This window comes from Cydia pomonella, chromosome 2 (genome assembly GCF_033807575.1).
Source record: "Cydia pomonella isolate Wapato2018A chromosome 2, ilCydPomo1, whole genome shotgun sequence".
In the NCBI taxonomy this organism is placed as follows: domain Eukaryota; kingdom Metazoa; phylum Arthropoda; class Insecta; order Lepidoptera; family Tortricidae; genus Cydia; species Cydia pomonella.
The window spans coordinates 1,763,936-1,776,120 of NC_084704.1; the positions used below are offsets into that span (position 1 = coordinate 1,763,936).

The window sequence follows — 12,185 nt, forward strand, 5'->3', positions numbered from 1 at the left end:
CTATATGTGACGGATTAGACTATGTAAATTTTACTGTAGGTGGAAAAAATCTTATTCTTATGATTGACAATGGCGCAAGTATATCAATTTTACAACAAAGTAACGTTCCCACAGAATCGCAGATATATGAGAAGGGTACTATTATATCAGGAGTAGGTGGCAGTATTACTAGTAAACAAGTGGCGGACGTGACTTTACATGACGGAAATACGATACAGATTAGGCATAGGTTTCACGTTTTGCAAGATCAGGATATGCCGTGTCATGCGGACGGAAGTACTTGGTTTAGACTTCATGCGAACTTATAATGCGATCATAGACTTAACAAAGGACGAGCTTACTTTGCATTATGGAAATCAAAGGTGTGTGTTACGAATACAAAGAAGTAATGAAAACGAAACTTGTTTATCTTTGCCAGCGAGAAGTGAGTCTATACATTTAATTAAAGTAAAATCATTCGATTTAGGAAAGGATTACGTTATAAACTCCGAAAAATTGGCCGAAAATGTATTTTTGGCGGGAAGTATAAGTAGAGTTAAGCAAAGTAGAATACCAGTGCGAATTTTAAATACAAGTGACGAAAACATAAAATTACCTATTTTTGAACCTATTTTAGATAATTTGAGTGATTATAACATTTGCAACTTTCAAAAATACGACAACGGAGTAGAAAGGGTTAAAAGGTTATTGTCGTCTTTAAAGTTAAATCATTTAAATGACGAAGATAGAAAACTTATAGAGTCAATATGTGCCAAATACGCCGATGTTTTTTATTTAGACGGGGATAAATTAGGAACTACGAATGTATCGACCCAAAGTATCACTGTGAAACCGGACGCGAAACCCATATATACGAAACCGTATAGGTTGCCAGCGTCAATGAAATCGGAGGTTAATAGGCAAGTCGATCAAATGATTAAAGACGATATAATTGAAGAATCTAAAAGCGATTGGAATAGTCCGATACTATTAGTACCGAAAAAGTCTGACAACAATACAAAGAAATGGCGTTTAGTCATCGACTACCGAAAAGTAAACAATGTTATCCAGGACGATAAATTTCCACTGCCAAATATTACCGATATTTTAGATTCTCTGTCAGGTGCAATATATTTTAGCCATCTTGATTTACAGCAGTCTTATTATCAAACAGCATTGGACGAAGACAGTAGGAATATAACTTCGTTTTCATCAGGTCAAGGTCAATTCCGTATGAAAAGGCTCCCAATCGGCCTCAAAATCAGTGCCAGTGCATTTTCCCGGGTAATGTCAATAGCAATGTCAGGACTTTCATATGAAAAGTGTTTTATTTACATGGACGATCTAGTTGTTTTCGGCAGAAACATGGACCAACACAATAGAAACTTAATCGACGTATTAGAAAGATTACGTAAGGTCAACTTGAGAGTAAACCCACAAAAATGTGATTTTCTGAAAAAACAACTACTTTATTTAGGGCATGTAGTATCAGCGGAAGGCGTGTTACCAGATCCGCAAAAAACTAAAGTTTTAGAGAATTACCCAACACCAACAAACAGTGATGAAGTTAGGAGATTCGTAGCCTTTTGCAACTACTATAGGAAATTTATTCCAAATTTCGCAGAAATAACATTACCATTGAACAAATTATGTAGGAAAAATATACCATTTCAATGGACAGAGGAATGCCAAAATTCGTTTAATAAATTAAAAGAGAAACTTATTACTCCCCCTATCTTACAATACCCAGATTTTTCATCAGAAAATGAGTACATTTTGAAAACAGATGCATCCTCAAGGTCAATCGGTTCGGTACTATGTAACAAAGATCAGAGACCTATAGCTTATGCTAGTAGACCCTTGAATAAAGCCGAGTTAAATTACCCTGTCATTCAAAAGGAGCTTTTAGCAATCGTCTGGAGTGTACGCTATTTTAGACCTTATTTATTTGGAAAACAGTTCACAATAATGACGGACCACAGACCACTCTTATACCTTTTCAGCATGAAGGATCCGTCAAGTAGATTAATTAAATTTAGATTGCAATTAGAGGAATATGACTATAAAATAGTATATATAAAAGGAAGTTCGAACGTAGTGGCAGACGCGTTAAGTAGAATTTCAATTTCGTCCGACGAATTAAAAAGTATGAGCGAACAAGTTACAGTTATGACAAGGAAACAGAGTAAAAAGTTGAGGCAAGAGGAGGAGTTGTGTGACGAGAGTGTAGGAGATCTTAGTATACCCGAGAATTCAAGGTCTGATCAGCCGAGAATTGCGGAAATATTAAGAAAACCTAATGACTCAATAGAAATGTTGTTTGAATCAGAACACGAGTTAAGAAAATTAAGAAAAAATAAGTTAATAACTAGAGAAAAAGATTGTTTCGCGTACGCAAGGGATAAAAAACGTCTCTACATAAACCTTAACTATATGTCTCATTTCACGCGAGCCGTATTTGTGAATATGTTGAGTGATTTCTGTAGAAATATAAATATAGACGAGTTATGTATGATAAAAAATGATAAAAACGCGTTATTTATAAAAACATTGTTAAATGAAATAAAAACGATGAAAGACTGGTCCGGACCGCGAATAAAAATCCTAGGAAATATAATCCGAATAGATGACAAAGACGAGAGACGAGTTATCATTAACGACTATCATTTACTACCAACCAGCGGACATGCCGGCGTTCGCCGAATGGTTAGTAACATCAAGTCTAAATATTATTGGTCAACTTTAGAGAGTGACGTCAGAGACTTCGTGAAAAAATGCAGTAAATGTCAAGTAACAAAGTACTCTAAAAATATACGACAACCTATGGTTATCACGACAACAGCGTCGTCAGCATTCGAGAAAATATACCTCGACTTGCTTGGACCACTAGACACCGATACGGAAGGTAATAAGTACATCCTAACGTTACAATGCGAGCTAACGAAATATATTGAAGCTTACCCATTGCAACGCAAGGATGCGATTAGCGTAGCAAAAACTCTAGTTAGTAATTTTATATTAAGATACGGTATTCCAGGTATGATATCAACGGACCGAGGTACCGAGTTTATGTCATCCACTATGGAAGAAGTTTGTAAGTTACTAAAAATAAATAAGATTAATTCGACCGCTTATCACCACCAATCGATAGGTGCTTTGGAAAATATGCACAAACATTTAGCCGCTTTTATGAGAATTCAGTGCGATGGTCACCCGGACACATGGAGCGATTGGCTACCGTTCTGGTGCTTTGCATACAATACAACAGTACATTCAATTACAAAGTATACCCCATTTGAATTGGTTTTCGGAAAGAAATGTCAAATCCCTAGTAATCTGATTAAAACTGTACAACCACTGTATAATCCCGATAATTATGCTCTAGAATTAAAATACAGACTACAAATAGCTCATAAGGATGCCAAGGAAAATTTGTTAAAATCTAAGGAATTACGAAAACAATATTATGATAAGTTATCTAACTCAGTGACTTATAAAAAGGATGATCTAGTTTTGATTAAGTCAGAAACTGGAAAAAAAATTGATAATCTTTTTAAAGGACCTTTTAAAGTGATTGAGGACGATGGAGTAAATGTTAAGTTAGAAATAGATGGTAAGATCGATCTTGTCCATAAAAATAGGACTAAGATTTTTAACCAGTGACTCATGTGTCACTGCTCTTTTTTTGTCATGTTGTGTTAACATTAATAGTTTGACTTTATGTAAACATATTTCGTAATTGTGTTTTGTTGTACTATCGATATGTTTAGATTTCTTTAAATAAAACAAAATGTTTGATAGTGTATACATAGTTTTATATAAAAAAAAAATTAATTTACATCAATTTTTTTTTCTCAACAACCCCCCAGATGAGGTGTGTGTAGTAGTGTAAGATATAGATATACATAAGTTGACGATGTACATTGAGTTAGTTACAATACAGACGCTCGCGAGTAAGCACTTGAGTTTGATTTCACCTCTCAGTCCCATACATGCCACATGACGTTTACTTAACACGTGCACCGTCTGGGCTATCAAAATCGCTGCAAACTTAGCGTGGTCTGACTCTATGGTTGCTATAAGGTGGGGCGGAATTATGCATGCAGCAGCAACGTAAAAACCACCTTTTTACTTCGAAATAAAACTCAATTTCTCTTGTAACAATGTTAAAAGGTAAATTAATTGATATAAAACAAAGAAAACAGTTTTAACTGGTTTATTCAGTGCATGATCACAGGAACAAATCTATGAAATTATCACTTTCTAAATCTAAGCCAGGAGTCCTTAACCAGTGGGCCGTATAAAGCTAAATCAATAAAACCCGTAGATTACTAATTTGCCACTATAAAACTAAAAGGGGGAAGATTTTAAGATGGAATTATCTTTTGTTGCGATAAAAGGTTGAGAACCCCTGAGGGCCTACCGCGAACCACGTTCGACGTGTTGCCTCTCTGTCGCACTTGTAAATTTGTACGTAAGCATGACAGGGAGGCAACACGTCGAACGTGGTTCGCGGTAAGCCCTCTGATCTAAGGCAACATTCGTAGACTCGACAAGTGTCTTAACAATTTGTACCAAAGAAACTTGTCTCTTGACATTTACAAACTTTACAATTGAAAGAGGCTGGCTATGTGCACGGCAGTGGCCAGCTTGCCGGCTATGCGACATGAAGACAAGCGCGATAATAGCTTTTAGTTCCCGCACCACGCACTTCGCACATAGCCAATGTGAAACTGTTTTACAGTACATATGGTGCTACTTTCTCGCACGCGTGCGGGAATGAGAGCTTTCCGTACATATGTCGAAACTTTAAAGAGCCATATGTACTGTAAAACGTTCGATACATGTGCGAATAGGTAATTCGCATTACGTGTCGATTTAAAACACTTCCTTCGGTCATGTTTTAATTTATCATCACTCGTTGCGAATTTCCTATTTTCTGCACTTGTATTGTAAATAACTATTTCATCACACTTGCTCATGAAAGGTGTTATAGCGCGTAGGCGATACGGTCGGTAAATCTTAAATTTCAACTTAGGGCTGTAATATACGCAATTAGAAGTTTCGATTTACATATTTCCCCTTTTTTCCCCACAAGTGTGATGAAAAACATTGTGTGTGCCACGGGCGGCACAGGAATTACAAACTCGTGTTAATTAAGCCCTCGCTCTCGGCTTCGGGCTTCAATTCACACTCGTTCATGTTTACCGCCCTTAATACAATATGGTACTATTAGAGACCCTAGGTCACAGGCAAGCTTCTATGACTAAAATAAATAAATAAATATAGGACGAATCTTACGTCTAAGTTAGGAATGTCTAGATCTTTTCACTGGCTAGAAACTAAGTACAACGTTCACAGCTTTCTGTTAAAGCCTTATTTCTAAATTAGACTTAACGGTCTAGAACTCTAGATAAAATATACCGGGTGTTTCCTGTAACAGGAGCAAAAAAATAAACTGTAGGCTGTTCTCAAACTGACCAACATTTGTTCAGCAAATTGTAAAAATAACTTTATTTTTTGAACACTTTAAAGTTTATTCTAAGACGTAATGTATTGCGAATTTTGTTAAGTTTAAAGCGTGTCAAGCATCGTCAATTACACTGATGACAGCGTACATTGAAGGTAATATTTAATTTGTATGAAAAATAAAAAGTCTAAATAAATAAAATAAATAAATATTATAGGACTAATGTCCTAATGGACTAATGTACACAAATTGACTAAGTCCCACAGTAAGCTCAATAAGGCTTGTGTTGAGGGTACTTAGACAACGATATATATAATATATAAATATTTATAAATACTTAAATACATAGAAAACACCCATGACTTAGGAACAAATATCCATGCTCATCACACGAATAAATGCCCTTACCAGAATTTGAACCCGGGACCATCAACTTCGTAGGCAGGGTCACTAGCACTACCCACTAGGCCAAACTGGTCGTCAAAAGATTACATAATTTTCATAAATCGCTGAACAAACGTTGGTCACTTTGGAGCATTACTGTTCCAACGTTACAGCTGCAGCACTGTCAATTTCCGTGATAAAATGATGTGACGGATTGAAAATTCTAGTTTCAGGAGTAATGCGGCAATGAACATCACTTAATTTATCAAGAACATTCAATATATGTAATTGATGACCCAAAGGAGGGGGCACAATGGTCTAAAAATGCTTTGGGCTTCAAAACATCTTAACCTCTTGAACGCCAGACGGCGAAGGAATATGCCGCGCCCTGGACGCCAGGCACACGCGATTATTTAAGCGAAACTGAACTTTATGGAGTTCCGCGAAATTTCCTATTCGATTGGCGAAGCTGTCGGCTGTAGCCGACGTTGGCGTCCTTCCGATGACGACCAGAGCCGACTGTGGCGGTCAATAGGTTAATCCGGCACTGGGCACTGCAGACCGTCTAGCATGCTCTCGCGAGTAAGGACTTGAAGTCGCGCAAGATGTATGGAGTCGCGCGCGATAATGCAACTCATGCTAGCAGATCGGCCACACCCGGTATTTTCAAAATGTACAATAATTTGTCTGCATATGCTGTTCGTTAAATTATGAACCCAAAAAATTAAATAAATTTTGGGTATGGAATTCTATATCAGATAGCGGCACCAGGTACTAAATGTTACTAAGTTATTACTGTTTGAGCCCTACAAACTAAAAATAAATTAAACATCATTAACGCATTCACTGCCAACGTTCTTGTAGCGCTACGCTCGTAGCCGCTCCCAGCGTTTTCCCGCTTTGTAGAGAAAAGCTACTACGAAAACGGAACCCGCCGAGCCACCCGGCAGTCAATGTGTTAAAAATACATACAATAAGCTAATTATTTTTGATTAACTTCATGTGTTTTAAGAAGAGTTAAGAATCTCCTTTTTTAACTAGGTAAATAACTTAAAAGTATGTGCAATACTATCTTAAACAGTTGCTAAAAACCACAGAAGTAAACACAATATAAATTACAACCATAAACTTTTAAGTTTCTACCTAAACCATACTTATATTCTAAATTCATGTTTACAAAAACATATTAAGATTAAGTTAAAATAAAAATAAAACATGTAAGTACTGAAAAAATGTACTAAGAAAACACAATAATAAATAAATGGATCTAACCCAAAACCTAAGTTAATAAAATAAATAAGTTAGTCATGTATCCGAAATGAGATTTCTGGTTTTTGCGTACAGGAACATAATACAGTTAAAATAATAATGACTGCAATTATTATTAAATAACTTGTTCTTAAATAAAACACTTAATATTACCACTGAGTGAGTCTCGGCGGCCGATCGTAAGATTAGGCAGATCGTAATGTTCCTGTGTAATGTTTTGACGGTAGTCACATTAACACATTCACTGCCGGGAACCCACCTGGTGGGCGCTCGTGAACCTTGTTCAGGTGCCGGACAACCCGCTGGGCGGGTTGTTTTGTACGCAGCTATAGACCACCGGTTTCTGGGGTAGTGCGCTGTTTTTTGTCTGGCAGTGAATGTGTTATAAATTGTGTGTAGATAAATTTAAATGCAGGCTTAGGGACCATTTAACCCATTCAGGGCCCGTGACTCAGCGTATGGGTCATGTTCAAACAGTCGCGCAGGGCCCGTGACTCACATGTGAGTCGTGAATAAATTCTGATTTAAACATAAACAAAACGTAATATGACGAAATAATATAAGTATAATTTGAGTTAACAACCATCTTTATAAGGCATGTTGAAAAACATAATTGTAAACATGTTTTTTTTTAGTGAAACAGGGTCTAGAATATTCAAGTTTGGTTTACTGGAAGTGTAATATAGTAAATATTCTGAAATTCGAGATACATAAGTGTCCCAAGCAAATGGATAAATCTACATTTCAAAAATATCAAAAATATATTTATGCCTGAAGTTATTGACATGACTCAAGGTATGGGTCACCGTGGCCTGGCGCTAATTGTAAAAACTACACATATCTTCATAGCACGCAAAAATAAACTTTATAACTTGGTTTTAAAGCTTATTTCATGACGAAACTCGTTGCAAATTGTACCTTTTTACAATGGATTACTGTTTGGATGGTAGCAAGCAACATTTCTAAGGACCAAACATTACCATGCCAATTTTTTTTGTTTCATTATAAAAACAGGGCGGCTTAAACAGTCACCAACTAAATGGTATATGTATGTATGTATGTATGTATATACTTTATTGTACATAGAAATAAAAACACAAAGTTTTGTGTACACAAGGTTTTGTGGTATATTGTATTATCGCAATAGTGTGTGAGAAATATTTAAAAGAAAAGATTTTTTCTTAACATTTTCGTGGTAATAAGTACTATAATACATTTTAAGTGCTCTATTGTTTATATTATAATGACGTTTACCAAAACAAAGTTCATGACCGGCCACATGTAAGATTATCGGAGACACTTGGACAATAAACAATGGATGCACCTGGGCGGCGGCGGATTTAGCGGCGGTATTATCTTTAACGTGGTATTTCTGACATAAACTCAAGAAATGATCCCCTCTATTAGGATGTATTTTAGAGTAACATGGGAAATTATATTTAGTCACGATTTATTCGTTGGCGACTTTATGCTCCTGGTTTATGGTTAAAAAGTAAAGGCTGACTAGAAATATACATAATCACGCGCTAAGATGCAGAATTTTATTAGAACTTTTTTTTCATATTTTTCTGAACCCTATAATTATATGAAAATAACAGCACCCTCTTGACAATGATCATCTATTTCTGATCAGGCTTTAAAATGTTCATTCTTAGTTTCTTACAAATATTAACAAATTAGTAAATATATATATATTTTAATATGAACAGTTGGTTAGTAAAAATGTTGCATAATATTGTCCAACGGACCGGATTCATAAGCGGCAATTTCTTTGACGTTCGCGCCAGGCCCCGAGACCCATAAGCTGAGTCACACGTTTTAGCTGAAAACGGTTTGTATGGTGGCCCGGCGTGTTGTGTACGCTTCGTGGTTCGTGGCCATGAATAGTAAATGTTATTACCATGTTAACGACTATATTTGTAATCTTTAATTTATTTTTCAAAGTGTTCACTATTTTTTTATGACATTTATACGACTGTATTTTTAATATTTTTTATTTTGTATATTTTAGTTTAAGTTATGCATGTTATTTATAGAATTGTGATTCATTTTAGTACTTATAGGTTAAATATATTTCCGACATGATTGTAAAATTGTTATGGAATAAATTATCTTATCTGTTAAACAATACTCGTAGGTAGGTAGGATAAGTTGTTTGCTTCTGATGCCCGAAGAACAAACTGTCTAGAAATAGGAGCCCCGCCTAGCGGGGCTTCGTCGACTCAGGGAACGAGATAAAGATTTTCATGTTTACAATATGCCTAGGAATATCCCGTTCTGCCTGAACTTACGACCGGCCGTCGACATATATATAAGTTAGGCAACATAGGTAAAGTCCGTCTGAGCTGACTTAGCACCGATTTCGACGTGTAGCTAGCTAATATAGAGGACATGTTTTAAAGAAATTTGTCGTTTATGGTGGCACTGCCACTTTGTCACAGCAAAGTCTGTGTAGATCTAGATACATTTGTGCTAAACCTAAATCAGTGGTCGGCAAACGCAAAAAAATGAACACTTATAGGACTTGAACTAGTCAAATCAACTTTTGTGGCTTAGGATGGTATTCAACCAGTCCAATTTCTTGGTCTAATGTGTATTTGGACGATCGGTCTGGTCTAGTGGGTAGTGCCCTGCCTATGTGGCCGATGGTCCCGGGTTCCAATGCTGGTAAGGGCATTTATTTGTGTGATGAACACAGATATTTTTTCGGTTTGTTCCTGGTCCGTCGTACTCCTGTTTCATCGGATTCCTTTTTCGTCGTATTCTTGTTTCGTCGGAATTATATACATAAACATAAGCAGTAAATCTTCATATTTAGTAAATACTGGTTTACTGCACGACATATTTAATTATATGTATATAAGTCCGACGAAACAAGAATACGGCGAATCAGGAATCCGACGAAACAGGAATACGACGAACCAGGAACAAACCTTTTTTTCTATGTATATAAGTATGTATTTATCTATATACGTACAAACTATGCTTAGATTGGGGCTAGGATCTGTGTAGGATTATCCCCAAATATTTACTTATATATTTATCTCACATTTTGCTTAATGAGAGTCACATTGGACAAAGAAATTGGACAGGTGGAATATCTTCTTAATTGACATTCATAAAATTGACGATTTTCTACTACAGTTGGCTGTTTTCTTCAAAAGATGCCGAACCCTGACCTGAACTATACCTTACGTGCTTTTAAAGACTTGTTTGTGGATGGAAAAAGCAAAGTACAATTAACTTTCTTCCAAAAGAATAGAGTGCAAAATTAAACGACACGATCACGTGTAAACAAGGAAACATTACCTAAAGATATCAGTGTAGTAGGTGTAAAGTGTACTCTGTGCGGTGCGCATAGGGTTCACTGTTGCGGCGCGTCGTGCAGCGCGGACTTGAGCTCCATGGCCAGCTTGTAGCCGAGCTCGGGCCGGCGGTCGCGCCCGTCCACCATGGCTGCCACCTACACACAGAAATTTAAATATTGAAGGCTTTTTTCTTCCTACGAAGGCCTAAGTACGTAAGCGTAGGAGACGCGTATGCATATCGTAATTGAGAGCCTTACGAGCACGTACAAGTTCAAATAAGTCTGTATAAGTTTCGTATAAGAGACTTGCTATTTTGAAGTGGAAGTGAATATTTATGTTTAACGTAACCGTTTCCTAGTTCCGTTCACTGTAGAAAAATACACGTGAGCAGGGATCGGAAACCGGTATTTTTTGTATGGGAACGAAAACGGTATTTTTTCGTTCTTCGTTAATTACTTCATTTCTAATTAGGCAATCAAATAATACGAAGTCGTTATCTGAAAACACAACTGAGTCCTACATTTGGAGTATAAAATAAATCGAAATATAAAATATTTCGAAGTTTTTGCAAAAAACCGGTTCCGATCCCTGCACGTGAGGTCTTCTTATACCCCCTCCCCCAACGTGATCTGTCGTAATTTTTTCGTGACCCCGTCCCGCCTATCGAACCTCGCGTGATTTGTGGATAAGCCCTAAGCGCTCTCATACAGCATTAGTAGGAGAGCGAAACCGCTTGTTTCAGTTGAGCCCACAATATTTTACGAAGACTATTCGTGTGGAATAAAAATTTAAAATATGTAGTTATTTGTTTTACAAGGGGGCAAAGTTGTTGTTTAACCGCTTCGCGAATTCCAAAATTGAACCACGAGCATAGCGATTGGTTCGAGAAGTGGAATCTTGAGCGTTGCGAGGATTTCAAGGCACGAGGGTTAAACAAACTGCCTCCGAGTGAAACACAAAAATTTTCACCACACGAACACGATGAAAATACTAACTATTAAATAACAAAAAAATCAAACCAAATCAAATCCAAATGAACATAATATAACATTTTTCATTTAAAACCATCATTTAAAAATCAGTTCTACCAGCCAACATAAGGAAACAACTCAAAATTTGCATCTAATTACTTTGCCCCGCATGTGGATAAAATGCAAGTTTTTCATTAGTTTTTGAACAATCAAGAGGGCCTTTACCAGTTGGTGTGGTGAAAAGAAAATAGCGCCTGGGATCTTACAGCATATAATGCATCACAGCTAATGCTGCTCGAATCGTAGTATTTTAGGGCTTGTGCACAAATCGCTTTTTTTCGCCTACTTTTTTGACCCCCCCTCCCCCTTGGTGATATTTGGTGAGATTCTCGGCCAACCCCCCTTCCCCACGTGTATTTTTATTTTATTTTTTAATTCGACCTAATTTTAAGATAAATAGTATTGTAAGTATATATTTTTTTTTATTGTATAGAGAAAATATTGTTTACACTCGCTATTTTGAAGTGCCAAGTGAATATTTATGTTTAATGAAACCGAGAAAAGTATGTGGTATACATATTTTTTCTTAGTTTCGTTCACTATAGAAAAATACACGTGATGTCTCCTTATACCCCCCCTCCCCCAACGTAATCTATCGTGATTTTTTCGCTACCCCCCTCCCCTCCCTTTCGAACCTCGCGTGATTTGTGCACAAGCCCTTACAAGTGAAATTGCACCTATGTGCGGTGCTCTTTGTAAACGCTTCGTAACGTGATGTCTGTGTATATACAAGTAATTACATTT

The 12,185-nt window shown here is 36.6% G+C and overlaps 2 protein-coding genes across 2 annotated transcripts in view; both read right to left on the reverse strand.

Moving 5' to 3' along the window:
• The window catches only part of LOC133531428 (uncharacterized), a 357,292-nt gene that overhangs the window by 202,919 nt on the left and 142,188 nt on the right, over positions 1-12,185 (reverse strand). The gene's annotated exons all lie outside the window — the stretch shown is intronic.
• Positions 9,064-12,185, reverse strand: part of LOC133531436 (uncharacterized) — a 34,055-nt gene continuing 30,933 nt past the window's right edge. Inside the window, exon 8 of the mRNA XM_061869653.1 lies at positions 9,064-10,565. Within this exon, the coding sequence (XP_061725637.1) occupies positions 10,467-10,565 (99 nt within the window). The 3' untranslated portion in view covers positions 9,064-10,466. The remainder of the gene's footprint in view (positions 10,566-12,185) is intronic.